This window comes from Eutrigla gurnardus, assembly GCF_963514095.1.
Source record: "Eutrigla gurnardus genome assembly, chromosome: 7".
Taxonomy (NCBI): Eukaryota; Metazoa; Chordata; class Actinopteri; order Perciformes; family Triglidae; genus Eutrigla; species Eutrigla gurnardus.
This window is the reverse complement of record NC_139921.1, coordinates 20225497-20244855: the sequence shown is the minus strand read 5'-3', so window position 1 is coordinate 20244855 and position 19359 is coordinate 20225497. Positions and strand designations below refer to the sequence as shown.

The following is a 19359-nucleotide window of genomic DNA, read 5'->3' as shown; positions in this document are numbered from 1 at the left end:
ACTCTATGGTCTCGCTTGAGTCACTTGCAAAGACATCGAGACTATAGTGCATCTCTTCTCCAAACGGAAGTGATTTTATTTCTTTTCAGTCACGTCATCATCACAAAGAGGAGGTCTGGAGCGGATCCCAGCTGACATTAGGTGAAGGGAGGGAACATCCTGGACAGGTCGCCGGACTATCACAGGGCTGACATGGAGAGACAGACAACCATTCACTCTCACATTCACACCTACGGGATATTTAGAGTCATCAATGAACCTTAACCTGCATGTCTTTGGACTGTGGGAGGAAGCTGGAGAACCTGAAGAGAACCCACGCTGACACAGGAAGAACATGCAAACTCCACACAGAAGCAAAGCTCATGTGTGACATCAGGAAGCTGTCTTTCATATTTCCTATTTTTTTTACTTGTCACACATAAAACCACAGCTTTCATGCTAGCATAACAGCTTCTTGCTGCCAATGGACCATTCATCTTGCCTGACAATAACGGATGGAGTGGATTGTTGTAGAAAGTTAATTTCACATTGAATGTTGCTGTTTATATGTGATGTAAAAAAACCCTCACATTAAGGTGCTAAGTCATTGTTGTTACCGCTGCATATACACAAGGGTGGATGAATCGTTGCACCTGACAAAATAAATAGAATCATTTCTGTGGTTTTCAATGTGTTTACATGTCGATGTGTGACACTAAAACAGGACAGGAGTGTAAATTTGATGTGTACAATGTCTGATCTGATACTTTAAATGAGCTTTGTCATTCATCACAACTGCATTTTTGCATATTATTGAAGTTTGTATTTCTTTGTTTGTCATTTCATTGTGTCAATGATGCATCTTTTGTGTCTTTATCAAATTATCAGGTTCATTTTACAGTCAACATTCAGTTCCATCTCTCATAGACATGTTTTGCATTTGTAAGCTCCAATTAACATCAGCGTAATGAAGACACTATCAGAAACATTGACATTATAATATAATTATTCTCACGTCATTTTTGTCACACTTGAATTCCAAACAATCACATTAAATTACTCACACATTTTCTCAATTTGGCCCCCGTAGGCCGGGACTCTGATCATTTGCTCTTGCCTTGTACTTTTTATATGCTGGAGCATACGACGTCATTTCTGTAAGGGTTTATTTGTTGCTATGGTATTGGCTGTTACTTAAAATTCAGAGGCACGGTGAAAAAATGTTGTTTCCATTTCTGTCTCCGTAGCGTCGAGCCTCGCCTCGCTGGAGAATAGCATGTATAAATGTCAAACACTTGACAGTCCTCCCTTCCTCAAACACGCATATATTACAGAAAAGTACCTGTACTTAACACACACACACACACACACACACACACACACACACACACACACACACACACACACACACACACACACACACACACACACACACACACACACACACACACACACACACACACACACACACACACACACACACACACACACGTACACCACTTTCAAACATAATTGTCCATATGGCAACATACACCGAATCTCTGTAGTTTGATAGTTTTAAAGTACTTTACTGTACCACAGAAACATTATATGGGAGCAGCAGCATACAGTATGACACCGAGATTAAGACAACATTTCATGGCTTTTCATTTCCGCTGAATTGAATCCAGTGTCTCTGAGTTTGTTTGTTTTTTTCCCATACAGTTACACCACACCTTATTTATTAATACCTGCTTCTGTCCAAGAACATATCAGCAGCGTCTGGCAGTCTTCTTCCTTTATCTTTTTAAGATGAGTTCCACAGTTCTTGGCGCTTATGTTTTTCTCTTTTATTTTTTAGCATGCATGCATGAGTCAATATGAAGAATATCTAAAGAGCTATGGCACAGAGCTGATTGATATAAAAAGAAAAAAACATATCACAATTAGCATGTGTTTACAACACAGTACATTTAAGCTTCAGTACTTCCATTATCATTCTTGTCATGTTTGCCGCTTGCTCTTTGCCTTTCTCGCTCCCTGTTTTACAGGAGGCGTCAGTTTTAACACGTTTTTTCTTATCATTTCACGAGCATCGTCTGAGTTTCATGAGTTTCTGGAAAGCTTGTTTGAACTCATCATTGAATGCGGTGTAGATGACAGGATTGATGAGGGAGTTCAGGTATCCGAGCCAGGTAAATATATCAAAAAGCACCGGATCGAACCAGCACTCTTTGCATATTGCCAAGACGAGCGTGCCCACAAAGAACGGGAGCCAACACACAATAAAAGCACCCAGGATGATGCCCAGTGTCTTGGTCGCTTTCCTCTCCCGGGCCGCACACAGACGCTTCCTCTCCAGCACGCTGTCTGCCAGCTTCACTTTCACACTATTCATGAACAGAGGGGTGCCTCCCTCTCCTCCTCCTCCTCCACCTCCCGCATTAAGAGAGTGCAGGTGTGCTTCCTGGTTGGAGGCAGAATTAAGAGAACAGAGAGAGGAGCCCGCCGAGGTCTGGATGAGCTGCGCTGTGGTGAAACGTTTCCCCGAGCACGACGGCGTCTTGAAGATCCGGGAGCGGGCGGCAACATAGATCCGTCCGTAGAGGATGATGAGGAGCACGGTGGGGACGTAGAAGGCGCCGAAGGTGGAGTATAGGGTGTAAGAGATCTGGTCCGTGTTCACCATGCAGTCTGTCAGCTCCTCGTGGGCCTTGGCTTGCCGCCAGAAAAGTGGAGGCATGGAAATCGATATGGAGATCACCCACACCACGCCGATCATGATGGCCGCCCGGCGCATGGTGCGGCGCTTCGTGTACTCCAGGGCGTCCGTGATGGCCCAGTAGCGGTCCAGTGCGATCACGCACAGGTGCAAGATGGAGGCCGTGCAGAACGTGATGTCAGACGACAGCCAGATGTCACAGACTATCTGCCCCAGGGACCAGGTCTTGCTGACGGTGTAGACGATGCTGATCGGCATGACTAAAATAGACACCAGCAGGTCTGTGACGGCGAGGGAGCCGATCAGGAAGTTGGCAGGCGTGTGGAGCTTCCGGGTTAGAAAGATGGTGGCGATGACGAAGGCGTTTGAGAGCACAGTAGCCAGGGTGACGAGGGCCAACAGTGCGGACAGGGAGATCTGGAGGCCGAGTAGCGTGGCCTCGCTCCATGGCGGAGGTGTAACGGTGTCGGGAGTCTCTGTGAAGTTGCTGGTAAAGTAGTCCAGGGAGCTGTTATCCAGCTCCATCCTGCCTCTGCTCCTTTTAAAACGGTTCTCCGAGGTTCAAAACAGATTCATCGCATCAGAAGCTCGTCTTTTATCCTCCTAGCTTCACATTGCAATATGCCTTGTGTTGCAAGGCGAATTCATATCAACCTTCAGCAACCTTCTAATCCCATCCAAGACTAATGCTCCTGTAATTGAAGCCGGCAAATTTGTCCATTTCGCCTCTCTGATATTGATTCGCTTCACTGGTGTAGCTGCAGGAGAGACGAATCCTTGTTTATATTCAGACAGGCACTCCTTTTTTCCGTCTTCCCAATGCCCTTATCTCATCTCCAATCAGGTGCAAGCTGGCACAACACCTTCCTCAATAGCAAATGCTTTAACGGGCTCCTCCTTTCCAGTGATGTGAAGCGGGAAGCTGCATGTAGGAAGATGCTGACGACGGACACACAAGGTTCGCTCCTGTTGTTCTCACGTCTGCGGGAGGCCTTCTAAATTGAGGTTTGTACGGAAACTTGGATGCGCCTCGTTTCTTTGATGACACCGGGAAGCCAGAACATTACACGACGAGTCGTGTCATCCAGCGCGTAATTGTGTGATATCCATGGCGCTTTATTGCGGTTTTGTTTGCTGAAATGCAGCGATTACATAAAACTTTCTTCAGGTTCCTGGTGTTAAATGCAGGCGTGTGAGTTTCTCCTCGTCTGTCTTGTGGCTGTAGTGTCCAAACAGCTCAGTTTTTGTTATGAAGCTTCCTCTGCACGTTCATCCTAGGTGAGACAAATGAGAGGGGAAAATATAAAAGAAGATTAGTTATATTCGACCTTATCAACCCCCAAGGAACACATGCATACACAAACACACCTCCTACATGACAAATCCCACACACAAGGGGAAATAACAATCGGTAAATTCCACCTCGACCTGTAAATGAAGCATTATGACTCGATATGTGGACTTCACACCCACACCTCCAGTCATTGATATATTACATTTGTTGTAAGACTTAAATCTCCAAATATAAAACATTTGACCAAACATAAAAGCAGTTAATACTATATAATAATTAATATGCTCTTCCATAGCAACTGCCTTTCCTAAAATAATAGTTCACAGTTCATCTATGAGGGACCCCACGTAATATATATAACACCACATCATTCCCTGCTTCTTCTCTCATTAAAAATGGTCATCTCCAAAACTCTCTTTTTAAAAGGAGAAAAAAGTGTATTTATTCAATTTTTAAAATACATTTTTGTCGAAACCAAACAAAGCCCAGTCATGGTTGAACCCAGATAGACCTTTGGACTTGTGACGCATGTTGTTAGTGCTCAGAAATACAAAGAGACACTGACCACGTTGCCTTCAGGTAACAGAAATCGATCTCGGGATGGTGGAGCTGATTGACTTTTAAGTACAAGGAAAGAGATGCAGCTAGAAGTCAAGAGTTGTCCTTGGAGACGAGGACCGTTAATCAGCACAGAATTTTCCTCCCTCCAGCTTTCCATCCATATGTAAAGTTTGCTTTCATTTATTATTTAAGCTCGGCAGCATGGGTAGTGACCACTTATAATTCAGAGGAACGAAGTAAGATTTAAAAAAAAAGGATATGCTAAGTGACACATTTAATGGACCCATAAGTTCTGACTGCTTAAATCACTTGTATCACAACCCACAAAGCAAATCCTCCCGAGACTGACAGAAAAATAAACCGTAATGAACTGGCACTTGTCTCTTGAATACGTCAATGCTATTCAAAATAATGTGCATTACGAAAGCCAAAGTGACCAAGTTGTAAAATAAGGACTGGGTGAAGGAGAGACAAGATTTGATTATTGGAATGAGGTTTGTGTGGTTGTTGATTATTTTGTAGGATTATTTTATATTGCATCAACGAGTGACGTTGCATTTAGGAGCGAAGCTGACAAAAACAAGCGATGGTATTTGCCACACTGATTGCAAATGTTTGTTTTTTCACAGTCAACACACCCTTCTGCTAGCATATTAAGAGTGTCAAGACTGATTTCAGAGCCTTCCTGATACAACTCTGCAAATCACCTCCATTAACTACGTGTTGACTGGCAGCTGGGCTCTTGAGGGGCATTATAGCGCTTCAGCTGTGACAATAAATATGCTTATTAAACAGTAGATGAGAACCGCCTCAGTTTAGCACAGTCATTAAGACTATTTTCTGGGCTTTAACATAAACCAAGATAGAGAAGTGTGTGTACTTTATGTCAAATCTTTGCTCCCTGTCATGATGATTTGTAGAGTCACTGAAAAATAGCAGAAGAAATATTTTCAGAGTGAAAATTAATGAGTGTCCTCAGTAGATGAGGGATGTGCCTCTTTTTTCAATTTCAAAAGTGAACAAGACTGAGAGTCAACATCCATTCTCGCTCTCATTAAGGCTCTACAGCTGATAGAGAACCAACAAAAGCAAATACACAACAGTATATCCAGCATATATAAGCATATGCTTTGCCTCTGCTTTGTCCAGCACCATGACATTCAAATGACCTCGAGGGTGGTCGGCTGGCTGCCCTCCAACAAAGACACGTACTTACTGTTCAACAGTAAAAAAGGGCACAGAGATCTGATGGTATCCACAGAGACAAACGCGTGCTGAATGTCGACGGTGAACAATGGTCGGAGCGCCTGTCTGCAGCTTGTATGATTTTTAATGCTGCAGAACATCGCAGCTCTTTGTCGTTAGTGTTATGATTACACAGTCTTTGTGAGTATCCACTGCTCTTTCCTAAACCGTGTGCATCAGTCCTGCACTGCTCTGTAAATGTGTCCAATTACCAGGTCAAGTACTTTGCAATTTAAAAAGCAAAGGAGGTTGATATTAAGGATTGAGTTCCTTCAAGCTCTGTTTGTTGAAAGAATGGGGAAGCAGTTAACTGGTGTTTAGAGTTTTCTTTTTGTAGGCGTATTACCAGGAAGGCTGAGGTTTCTAAATGCCAATAAGTGCTTGAATAATAAACATAATGATCTGTTTGTTCCCTGAGCCGTTTCTCTTGTAGCTCATTGTGTAGCTCAACACCGGTGACATTGCAATATCAGCATGGTGGTTATTTCCTCAGACTTTCTCTCCAGAACCACAAAGACGTTACACAACTATTTTTCATCCCACAGCTTGTATATAATAAGTTGACGTACTTGCGGTGATGTCACCCGTTGGTTTGTGGACTATGGTTTTGAAGTCTGTGAAAACACACTGTAAAAAGGATTTTATTCGCAGGATGAAATCACTCCCAGACCGGACAACGCCATGGGAGTGACCTGTCAATCACAAGGTAGCCACGCCCCAAATCATACCCTGCTTTATCGTCTATTTGACTCTAAATGACCATACTTTACTTTAATGAAAATCATGCTGTATTGAAGAAGACTTGAAACCAACGTTTAAGAACATTTTCTCATAGGTTTCTATACAAGCAGACCACTTTTTGCAAACAGAGGAGTCTCCCCCTGCTGGCTATTAGAAATAATGCAGGTTTCAGGCACTTTTGAATTGGCTTCACTTTTCAGACCCTGCATGTTGCCCCTGAATTAAACTGAACTTCTTGCGTAAATTAGGGAGTGCCCCTTTAAAACATTGCTCTAGCGCTGAAGATTTTTTGTCTTGCATGTGTTGCAAAAAGAGAACATGACATGCACCTGTATTACAGGTCGCTGAAACTACTGATGGGTGAAGCATTAAAGTCACGCTTCATTGCAACAGCAGAGAAGAGATTGATAAGTGAGCACTGGGTAATAATGTTCAGTCACAGTGTTGTCATGTTCAACGCGTCCCACCGCGAGCTAAAGGAGAAGATTGCCGCGGACAGCATCGACTCATTCATTCGGTTGTCTGTACAGTAGCATGTTTGATGGACGGCTCAATGGCTTATCTGTTTACAAATCAAAGCTCATAAGTGGAGCACAAGGCTTATCTCCTAAGGGTCTGGTTTACAGTACAATGAGGTAATGAGGTTTTGTAATGAATGGATGAGAGGAAAAAGATTTTCAATCAAGAACAGGCCTCGGCTAAATTGGGCCGACTGTTTTGTATGAAATATATGAGCTTCCACATCTGGCTTTGAGATTGAAGATCTAATCTGGGGAGGCATCTCTCAGCCCAATGAGGTGAGATTTATCATCCTTGAAACAAGAAAAACAGGTTTTAAAAAGTGGGTTTAACAAAGTAAGATCACGAAAAAAATACAAAAAAATACAAAAAAATACAAAAATGTTAAAGTTTGTTCATGAAGAGCAGGACTGGAGCTGTATACAATAACGCTTCCCTGCCCAGTCATCCTCATTGCATCAGACACCCATTCACTGCAAATCCAATTCATTCCTTTCAGGCTTGGGCCCGATTCCAAGCAGATGCTGCGGCGTGTGCGGCAGCCTGTTTGTTGGTCTGGGTGGAACGGTAATACCCTGTGAACCCAGCAGGCCTGCAAACACTGCACAGCCCCACTGGAGATAGGCTAATTGATTTAGTTCATAGGAGGGAGGGCCACTGCTGCCGCCGCTGTCAGCTAATGTCTGGTGTTTCCTCAAGCGTGCACTAAATGGTAGGTGAGCATGGATGCACTGTTTCTGTGGGTCAGGAAGTTTACATCGAGAGGGAGGGTGGGGATTGAGGATGCGGCAAATGGAAGAATCCTGACATGGGAGGAGTCATGGGAGCAGACTATTGCAGCTTCACTAAGAATCATGTTGTGAATTATGTTTTAACCAGATCAGCCTGAAACCAGGGCACTTTTAAAGGTTTTGGACCCCAACATTGCCATTTGTGCACTGAATTTACCCTAAAATGAAAAAAAAGTGTTTTTTATTGCCCTGGGTTTCGCCTCTCAGGCTACATACAAGCTGCCTATCTCCTTGGGTGTGGCTCAATAGTCTTTTTTTTGCACAGGAATGTTCCTAACTAAGTGGTAGCAATGATAACAGCTGGTTGGGCTATCTAAATGAGAAGGAAACGTGCTTCAGTGCTTCCTTTCTTATCTCCTTATATATGTTCCATAGGGAACACGTGGCCACCGTTTATGAAAGGAAAGGAGATAATGCCGTCCCACAATTTTCTTACCGCAGCAAGACTTAAAGGGATGCACCATTCTGCCGTTAATACGTTCGCCCTCAATGTTTAATTTTACACTTTGGATGAATTGAAATCAGAACACAAATACATTTTTTACACAGCAGCTTGCTTGGGACAATGCAGATGCTGAATTATAAATAGCTGGGCTGCATCTTGTGTGGGGAAAGTGAAAGGATAAAATATTGATTAGTAGGAATGTTTGAACAGTCAACATGACTTCAGAAGTGATATCTATCAAAGTGCAGCCTAAAGGTTAAAGTGCATACAATCCAAATCAAACAAAGCAACAACAGCAGTATGCTATGCAGAAGGCTAGAAATCCATTTCATGAATGACTGGCGTGCATGAATTGCAACATTGCCATACTACAATTCAGGAAGCAGCAAATGAAATCGCATTATTTCTCAAGGGCTCGAGGGGTTTATCTCTGTTCTTTGCAGCTGCCCGGGAGCGTGGAGAGTAGGTGTTTCGTTTCGAGCTGCGTGGGCCGCACGTGTGCACATGTACGATTGCACATGCATGCGCCATCTGCACCACCCTCCAGCAATCCACCTACGCACGCACACATACATGTAAGCACAGGTGCATATAAAATACCCCACGATAAATCCTCACAGGAACTGGTGGAGTGGAGGACAGTGAAGGAGCTTCACAGGTTCATTTGGATTTATGGTGACTGATTCCTGTGCTGACAAATTAATTGCAAAGAGGGTGTGAGGGAGCTGAAGTTAGACCCAAAACCTCTGGGTACAAACCTCACGACTCATTATCGCGGCTGGGAAGGATAATCTCAGCTCTCCGGTAAGCCGACGGAGAACAGATTTAGCCTTTTAGAATGACAATTATGATTTGTCCGTTTATTAACAGGTTACACAGCAGCATGGGAAAACAGTTTCAAATGCATGTTTCACATATTTTCTGTCTAGAATAAACTTTATCGACCTCCTGCTGCAAAGAAAACCTTGCCACCAGTGTTTTTTTTTTATTTTTTTACATCACTCCAAAGTGCTGTGTGTTCATGACCCTTGGAAAGAAAGAAAGAAAGAAAGAAAGAAAGAAAGAAAGAGCACGTCCAGTGCAAATCTAGGGACACCTGAGAGGCCCTTCATTGAGAGAGGGAGGGCCTTGGATGAGCTACTGCAGAGCTTATCTGACACAGCCGGCTCTGTGTAAATGTGTGTGTGTGTGTGTGTGTGTGTGTGTGTGTGTGTGTGTGTGTGTGAGAGAGAGAGAGAGAGAGAGAGAGAGAGAGAGAGAGAGAAACAGACAGGACAAATGAGGATCTGGTTTGAATCTGGGGTGATGATAAAAGAGCTGCAGGTCAGAACAGTGTTAGTGCTAAGTATGTATAAACAAAACAAAAAGCTACATTTAAGGTAGTCCCTCCCTCCTGTGATCTTACGCAGGAACACAGGAGTTGACGCAGAATGAAGCAGTCGATCTATCATTCGTGAGAGCTTCCAACTTCTTTCATCCTTGCATTATTTATTGCGAAATTGGCGGAATTGCTCCAGTACGATACATTGATTCTTCCCCCCCACCACATAAACTAATTTCGCTTCCATCCACTGTTGTCAGCACAAATACAATGAAATCTGAACTTTAACAAAGCAAATTGTTTGCAAACACACACTTACAACCGGAAAAGTTTCTGTCCCCCCACTGTCATCTTCACAGACATTGCTGACTCACAGGCACTGAATCGCCTCCAACAAGTCCCAACTCAGCAACTCAACCATTTAAATAATCATATGTCAAACTATTGCACAAGCTCATAACAAAAGATCTAAACATATCGAAACTTAATTAACAATTTGTATTGGAATGAAATTCTGTTGGCAACAACTTAAGCCGGAGTATTGAATATATTGTCTAACTCACATTTACAAAAGGAAAACTAAGCAAATAAACTTTTTGAGAGGAATTCATGACTACAGAAGTGTTAATGATTTCCCATCCCCCCCCCCCACTTTTTCAACACTGTTTGTTACTGCAACATTGATTTGAATTGCATAGCAAATTAATTAAAATCATAACAATTAAGCCAACATTTTTGGGGAAATATACTGAGAAGGAGGCAGCCATGTACAACGGCTGCTCTCCTGCCAACAAAGCATTTTATATGAAGACACAGAGCGAACACTGGTGGAGGAGAGGAAGCGCTGTAGACACATCAGCGTTGTAGATGGAGCTTTCAGAGAGGCTAAGCAAATAAGATTAAACTCCAGCTATTAGTTTTGTATCAACTAATGTATGAAGTAACTGAATCTATTAAGCGAAAACTCACCACATCAAAATCATAGCGACTTAATTAATTAGAGTCAAGAGGAATTCATGATACATCTTGCATTGGGAATTGTAGTTTCCAGAGCATCACTGTTGAGCCACAGAACTACGTCTTATCAAATATGCATGCACACTCATGCATTCTCTTTCTTTCTTTATCCTTCTGTTTTATTAAAGTATTCAGGTAGTCTAACCTAAACATAGACTGCAAGAACATAGTCAACATGACATCACCCACTTGTTTATGGACTATGGTTTTGGCCATCACCATCTCAATCTGAATCTGCAGAATTCTCAACACGTGGTTGCCGTGGTCGCAACAAATGTGTCACAAAACGACTTGGTTATGGTTAGTAAAAACATCATGGTTTAACTTAAATTAAACATGCTACGCTATTTAGGTAATGGATGTTAATTAAAACAAGTCAAAACAGAATTTTGGTTTCACACAGGACACGAGCAGCAGACTCCTGGGTGAAAGTCCCGTATTTGTTTGACCCACCCTGGCCAGTCTATGCTAAGAAAATCCCTTGAAATGTAAATGACAATGACGTTTTGTCATATGGGAAAATTATGCACTAAAGAGAGACATTTTCAGGGATTTAGTTGGAAAGTTGCAATGTTACTCTCATGATCCACAGAAGTCAGACGTACAATAGTAATGCAGAGACGAGACTTTTACCGGAGTGTTGGTTTGGCGGTGAAGTAAAAGGTGATTGGCGTGACCAAGGTTTAGCATGTACACTGAAATTGGACCACGAATTGAGCCCTGTGCATGTTGTGCATGTTGTTTTGTGCATGATGCACTGCAGCGGTGAGAGATTGTTTTGTAGCTACAGCAAGCAGATGATCCGGTGTAGAATGATCTCAGCAGAGATGTTCACATGTGGGCTGATTTGATCTTGTGCACAATCTTATCAACCCACTGTGTGGTGTGTGCCAAGGACACACACTGTTTATCTGGTTATTTGTGTGCACCGTAAACATGGCGACTATAGCTCCAGGCATTCAATTAAAACTGGGGTTGTGGTAAACAATATAAAATAACCAAGCATTTAACAGAATATGCGAAGAAGCTCTCAAACAACTTGAATTATTTAGAAAGTTTAGAGACACTGTTGTAGAACCACATTTATATGCCTCATTTAAAGTGCATTTAAAGCAAATACACATCTTTCTGACATGGTTCAGAAATGTAAAACTACACACCTTTAAGGGGGGAAAAGTGTTAATGGTTTGTTCGAGTTTATTTGAAACATGAAAACTATGAGTTTTCGTATTATAAAATGAATGTGACGTGTATGTTTAATTAGTTTTGGACAGTCAAGTCTAGTTGGTGAGTCCTCCACAGACTAGTGATGTGCGATACCACTGACTTTCTTTCTGGTCCGATACTAAGTAAAATTCATGCTGGTATCAATGGTACTGATCCGATACCAATACTTTGTACAAATGTTAATGTGTTTGGAAAATCAACATCAAACGTATTTGAAATTATAGACATCAGACTACTCATTCTTATTGTTTAATTATGAAGCATTATCTTTCAAGAAAAACAACTGAAAAGTTGGATGTTAATTGAGAATCAATTCTAGAACATCCATTTTTTGGAATCGGAAGTATCGATATTTCAGTATCAATCCACACATCACAAACAGCTGACAACTTTCATGGAAACAGTGTATTGTCAATTAAGGCATATCTCCAGACAAATTGTGTGGAAGCTCATTTGTAAGTAAAGAGGGTAGAAACTCTGACATTTCATCTCTGAATTTGGTCTCTGACAGAAAACAAAGGGATGTCAGTTAACAAAACAAACTACTTTAAAAAATGACGGCACTTTTCACTTTGTGTTCGGAAGGATTGTCTGAAAAATAATTGAAGCCTCTGTGTTATATGCTAATGTGTATAACAAAACTGTGCAGAGTTGGAATTTCAAAACAAACGATAACAAACTCCACCTCATATTGGCTTCGCTCAATACTGCGAATCAAATGTGAACATTTCAACCGTATCTAAATATTTAAAAACGCGTATAAACACCGTAACTCAGTGCATCCTTATTACAGATGAATTTTACATGATGTACTTGCTTTGTTCAAAGCTCAAACATTCCTCTCCAAAATGAAAACTATAATTCTTGAATCATTGTATTCATCGCTTTGTGTACGGGCAAGCTTCATTCATAAACATTTGACCAAAGATTCATATTGCAGAGCTTTAAAAGCTGATTTTGGAAAGCAGTGATCTAAAACCAACACATTTACACAGCTGTGATTGACGCGTTACCAGATTAGAGCTATATACTGTGACAGAACTTAACATGATTAGTCTGTGACTAATAGTCAGGAGAGATGGTCACATCGCAGTCAGAGATATTAAAGGAGATGATACTACAGCCTTCAGGAGGCGATGCTACACTGACGGATGCTTCAGAGGACAACAATGGATACTCTTAAAATTGTTGAATACAAACGACATGTTCTTCTAAATCGCTTGAATGTGCCTCTTAACAAATCTGTTGTCTTTGTCTTAAATCTTGCTTGGTAGTGGAATAATAATTCTGTTTTATATATTCCTAAAGTGAAAGTTCCAACATGAAAATGTACAGTAGATGGTGTTCTGTGGCTCAAATAAAACTGTGAAAATGTGCTACAGGACAGGTATTGATTGCATCCTTTTGTATTTTACTGCCCTGTGGTATTTTCCACTTCTCCAACATTCCTCCCAACAAGCTTTCAGTCAACAGATTACAGACTCCCGGATAAGGCGAGACAGCTACCTCCAGTCACTGGCTTTAAGTACCGTAATGGAAACAGGCATCTTTCAACAAGTAGCCAATCTTGAAACACTGACCACTAATGGCCCGAGTGGCACAGCTGCTGTGAGAGTGAGTGGAGGGGCTGTCACTCTCATGGTAATTGATTGTCATGATCTATAATAACAACATTCATCTGAAGGTCCCGATCTTAGGATTCAGCGCTAATCACATGGGCAGCATGACTGTATATTAGTCAGAGATGGAGGGATAGGGCAATGAACAAACACAAGGCTAGGTGATAGATAGTGTGAGGAAAAGGAGTAAAAGGAAAAGAATTGAGGAATGCAACACAAATTAGATCAAGTAAAACAAAAATCACCAAGTGCTCTGAGGTTAAAATCATCCAGAATAAAAACAAAGCGTGATTAACATTTCCCCGAGACAATAACAATGCTGATTGTCCCCTCTCTGCTGAAACAATGGTGTAGAAAATAATGATGAAGAGAGAGAAGGGGATTTTATTTTGGGAGAGAAAGACAGCTTTCTCACACCGAGTCCAATTCCACGCGAATAATCCTGCCCGTAAATCCGATGGGATTACCACTGATACAGTTTCAATGTTATGGATTTCTTTAATTCCAGAGTAAAGAGAAAACACAGCGGCATAGAGTGTGACAAGAGGATTTGATGAAAGAAGTGAAGTGTACATCATATAGAGCCTGGTGTTACGACCATGGCCGTAGTTGATTTCTGTTTAGTAATGCTATAACATACATGTGTTAATCCCGAGTCCGTCATTGGTGGCCCGTTATTTATTTTGGGGCTTTATTAGTAAGGTTATGTCTGTTTTGTGGGCCTTTGCCCACCCTGAGCCATTATACATTAATGTGACCATCTCGAATTGTGTCAATAAATTATATTAACTGTGTCCGTGGCTGCTTGGGGATTTGGGAAGGGTTGAGAGTCAGCTTCATGTCATGCCCTGGCTCCCCCTAGATGGGGCATAAATCTGGGCTGGCAATTGTTTGTATCCTTCCAGTAAGAGTCCCAGCTGTGCCACTCTAAATTCTATTTGGAGTATGTTCATATCTGGAAACCTGTGCTTGTGCATCCAAGTAAATGAATCACTTTTACGGTGCATGTAAGAGTCAACATGAAACCTAAGAGTTTGACGATTCTTTCAACTGCAATTTTCTTTCTAAAAATCTCATATTTTTGGGTTTCCAAAAGGAAAACTCTAATGTATTTGCCATTGATCCAAACTTTTGGACTGTTCGGACAAAACAAGAATTTTAAAGATGTCAGTTTAGAATTTGGGAAATCATGATTGGAATCCTCAGACATTTATAGTAATACCCAAAATCGAAATAATGCATATAATCCTTAGTTTTTGGCAGGATGCCACCACTGTATAGCACCGCAGGATGTTGTGATTGGTATTTCTGGGCTCTAGGGTTAGAGCTAGACTTCAGTGTAGTAATCTCCCATAAATAATAATCTGACACAACCCTTGGGAGAAGAGCAGTGGGGTCGCCAGAGCCAATCGTTTATGATCACGCTTTAAAAACGATCACTTTCTCTGCTGCTGTCAACTGTCATTTGTGTGTCCGATGCAGTTCACCCCCCATTCAACTCCACTTTTCATCAGAACCAGTCTTCCCAATTGGTCCGTTCAAGTGGGCTCATCCCCTCCATCCCCCTCCAGACCATATCCATTTAGATCTTCAGCTACTGCTCTTCCCCACCTTCACCTCCAATGTCGGCGGCTCATTCCTCATATGGCTCTTGGCATGACTAATCGCCAAAGACTCCACACACACAGTATCTCTCTATCTAGGGAATTCTTATCTTCAAGCCCGTCTTTTAACTTGTCTCTCCTGATTGAACTTTGATTCAATCTTTGTGACATGTTTTCCATACTCATGTTATGTTGTACGCATACAGATTTTACACAGAGGGTCATATTTTAAGCACAACCGTGACTATTTGGTGGTTTTGTTGCCCAAACTGAACTGCGACAATTTGATGGCATTAAGTAACACACAAAAAACTAAAATGCGTATTAATGTGACTGTTTGTATGGCATCCCATGAGAGATCTGTAGCACATGGCAGATTCTCACAGGATGGAGATCACAGACGTCCTCCACAATTGTTCCAATCACTCGAGGTCCTCATAATTCTAGTCCCCTGGGATTAGGGCTTTTGTTTCTTTGAAGACCATATTAGGCCTCGGTCATGTTTGGCTGCTGTTTTCATGACTCACAGTTGGATATCTGATGATGGCGACTGGTTCCTGTTCTCGATGCCGCTGATGATTAGTGTTATGTGATGATTATTTCCTCCACTTGTTCTTCCTGTGCCGTTCACTTTCAGCGTTTGATGCCGCGGCTTCTCAATCCTCGTGCATGTTTATCTTACGTTTATCCGAAGGGCAACGGCTACAGCTTGCCAAGTTTATCCATTTGCCTTATGTAATGTTATGCAACTATACGGCATTAGTTTCTATTATAGCAGCTGAGGGAATTGTAAGTAATGCTGCACTGAGACCTGCCGTCACGCTGTCTGATAGCTTCTCACTGAGTTTCGGGAATCAGTTTTGTGTGACAATAGTTAACTCTCTCATTTCAGCGCTTGGGCAAATTAAAATAAAAAGAGTCTAGTGTAAGTGTACAGCTCCTCTTCCTCGTTGCACCTCCACTGTCTCCTGGTCATTAATGTAATGTTGACATCTTCTTGGCACATGATTACAAAGCGATGTAATGAGGAGTGTTTTACAGTCGAACAGTAAAGTCTTCTTCACAGACGCTGCCCCGCCATCTGCTCTGCTGCTACTCAGCAAACTCACGTGATGCACAGTACTGTAAACAGACGTCTGCAGAGCAAACAATGTAGTGATGACACTGTTGAGTTCGCTCAAGTGTTTTTAGTGTGTTTGCCATGTTGTGTCTTGGTGCAGATCCTGAAAAAACTTGACTTTTTTGTACAAATGTTGAAATCGTGGAATAAAGCTGTTACTCTAATACATCTCTGCAAGTGAAATACCTCCAGTGACATTAAACTCCCATCATGCATTGTGAGACCCAAGCAAACATGCAAACAAGAGTGCGTGCTGTGAATATGTCTGTGAATTACAAAGAAGATGCTCTCATTGGGGAGTCTCTACGTAGACCTTATGTCTGCGATGGAAAGTATGATTTTTACAATTGACTGTCAGCTAAGCCCCGCCCCCCGTAGTTACTGTTGCTAAGCCTGTTAAGTTTTCCGTTCCCGCTGAATAACATCTAGCAGTTCCCTACAGGAATAAAAAACAGTTTGACCCCAGGCTAGTGAGCGAGCGAGAGAAAGCGAGCCCCGACATCCTCATCATGTAAAAAGATGTTATTAGAGAAAACTACACATGTGCTGGACTCCTGAAAACCCATCTACATTAATTGCTTCTTCCGACATTAATTATTAAACCTCAAATTTTACACTTCGCCTAATGAGCTCCAAGCAAGTCCTCTTTGTGATGTGCTCTCCCCGTGCCCCAGATGATTGGAGAAAACTGTATGGGTAAATTACATATTCAACAGTATCATAATGTTTCAGTATCTTAATAATTAAAGGCAGTGTCATCATCATTATGGAGGGAGAGAGGATGGCATGGTATGAATAGGAGTTGATTTGAATGGCTTGTCGATTACATTTTCTGTCTTCAGTCACAGTGTGTGTGTGTGTGTGTGTGTGTGTGTGTGTGTGTGTGTGTGTGTGTGCGTGTGTGTGAGAGAGAGAGAGAGAGAAGATGGGGAGAAAAAAAGGGTGTGAGTGCGAGAGGGGAAACTCCATGTGCGAGTCTCCCGGCGAAATGAAGGTACATTGTGTGCTGAAAGGTACTTCTCATCAGAGCACTGTGATGGTGATTCCCTTTGATTCTGCTGAGTATGTCTCACATCAGTCAGCTACTCAAAGCTAAAAAGGAAAAAATAAAATGCAACACTCTCTGTGAAGAGCTAGAGGCTGGTTCCTGAAAAGCTCAAGAGCACAGAGGACAGGTCTATTTTATTTTCTCCAACTTGAAATGGACTTAATGCCTGCAGCTCCTCCTGGTGAGCAGCTGCCGATGGCAAGAGACACATCTTCTCGTGTTATTCAAATAGTTATATTCCTTTCTTGAAGATGATCAGACAGAAGGGTGCTAGAAAATTCTGAAGATTTGAATAATCCTCGTCCGCAACAAAAGTCAAGTAGAACATGAATATTATCATACTCATTTGCATAGCGGCTCATTCAGCCAGATGCCACATTAACACAACATACATGTTTTTTAAGAAGCCCTTATGGCGTATTATCTACAACCAATATCACCGTGCAATTCCACTCTCCTGCCCTACATTTGTTTAATGAACCCAGCTGCGTGTGCCACAACTGTCCGGAGTCGGAGACAAACAACTTTAATCTAATGTGTGCACCGTAGTCAACCCGTGACTCCTCTCACATTCAAAGTTATATTAAAGGATCACACTGGAGTTAAAACATTATGGTGAAATAAAAAATGCTTCATCACTATGAGCTCCTCACCTGCCATCAGCCTAATAAGCCTTAAACTGTTGACCCAGGTTCAAACGATAACGCCTAACCTTCATATTATCATTCATTTTATGGATATCAGGAATAATGACCAGCTCTGTAAAATTGTTTTAAGCTGCTGTTAGATGACCTTGAAGAAATGAAGTGGCTTTTAAAAAAAAATTATAACATTAATTCCTGCATCCTCCAGCTGTTTACTCACCCTGCAAATCAGTTTTGGCACACTGGGGCTTCATGCTGGTTTTATACATGTGGACTTGTTTTATAACACGTTCAAATCCACGAAGCTCTTGTTGCGTCCGCATAAGAAGCCATTTAGTGTGTCTAGTCACCTCCTCGTCCTTCGTGTCATCTATATCTTGTTTGGGGTTATTTTCAGATTCTCTTCAGAGTTGTTTGATCTTTCTAAAAGTAGCCAATTTGAACCTGTGCTGTTTGGCTCAGCGCTCTGAGTCCATCGCCATGGAAGAATGTCATCTGTCCTGCGCTCTCGGGTCCTTGCGTAATGGGAACAAACGCGGACAGGAGGTGCTTATATCTATAAGATCATATATATATTTAAAAAATCGTTAAACTTACCGTGTTTTTTCTTTGTCTTGACAACACAAATGCGACCAGAGAATTCCAGCAGCGGTGTCCTCCATTTACGAGCGTCCAGTACAAACAAGCGCACATACAGACTGGAAACCGGCGCACGGCTTCAGGAGATGCTGGGATTGCTCCGCGTCTCACCGGCTGCGCGCGTCTGTCTGTCTGAAGCCAGTTAAACAAGTCATTTCAGTTGTCCCGAAAAAACTTGGAGCGACTTGATTTCATGACATTCCCCTTCAAAATAAATGTCTTGTTCCGGAGTTGAATCGCCAGAATGCGTTAAAAAAAGGTGTAAAAAAAAAAAGAAACCAAAACAAAAAGTGCGTGCTGCCGCCGGAGCTCAATCTCATGCATCAAAGCGCAGCTCATTGTGGGTTTTCTCCAGCAACAATTAAGCCCCCCTCCCTCCCCCCCTGGGAGAGACTCCCGGTACGGATGCGATCCGCTCCGCTCCGGGGGGAGAGACGTCAACAAGTTGCATTCAAATCGGCGTTTGGGAAGGATTTGGTGGGACTGGCTGCGCGGCAGAGACGGTATACACACACACACACACACACACACACACACACACACACACACACACACACACACACACACACACACACACACACACACACACACACACACACACACACACACAGCCAGGGAATTTAATCGACGGGAACCACACAGGCGTGTTTCCAAGTAATTCAGTGGATGTCTCCGACACTCCATTTCTCGTTGCTGTATAGAGCTAAGATCAGATGCAGGGACACCAGAGGCCCCTGGCATTTTAAGATGGTCCCATAGCACACCATCAACTCAATATCACAACTCATATTTTTTAACAGAATATTTGGGTTAAAAAAAAACACATTCTGATTGGATCCTTCTG

At 42.2% G+C, this 19359-nt stretch overlaps 1 protein-coding gene across 1 annotated transcript; it reads right to left on the bottom strand.

The window, feature by feature from the left end:
- Positions 1 to 833: 833 nt before the first annotated feature.
- Positions 834 to 18739, bottom strand: htr1d (5-hydroxytryptamine (serotonin) receptor 1D, G protein-coupled). Its single transcript, XM_084012949.1, has 3 exons — positions 18474 to 18739; positions 1427 to 3954; positions 834 to 1326 (listed from the first exon to the last, which is right to left on the bottom strand). The coding sequence occupies exon 2, from the start codon at positions 3203 to 3205 to the stop codon at positions 2045 to 2047; it is 1161 nt and encodes a 386-aa protein (XP_083869075.1). The 5' UTR covers positions 3206 to 3954; positions 18474 to 18739; the 3' UTR covers positions 834 to 1326; positions 1427 to 2044.
- Positions 18740 to 19359: the final 620 nt, after the last annotated feature.

Bases quoted from the DNA above. Each gene is read 5' to 3' on its own strand.
- htr1d (XM_084012949.1), bottom strand. From the start codon at position 3,205: ATGGAGCTGGATAACAGCTCCCTGGACTACTTTACCAGCAACTTCACA.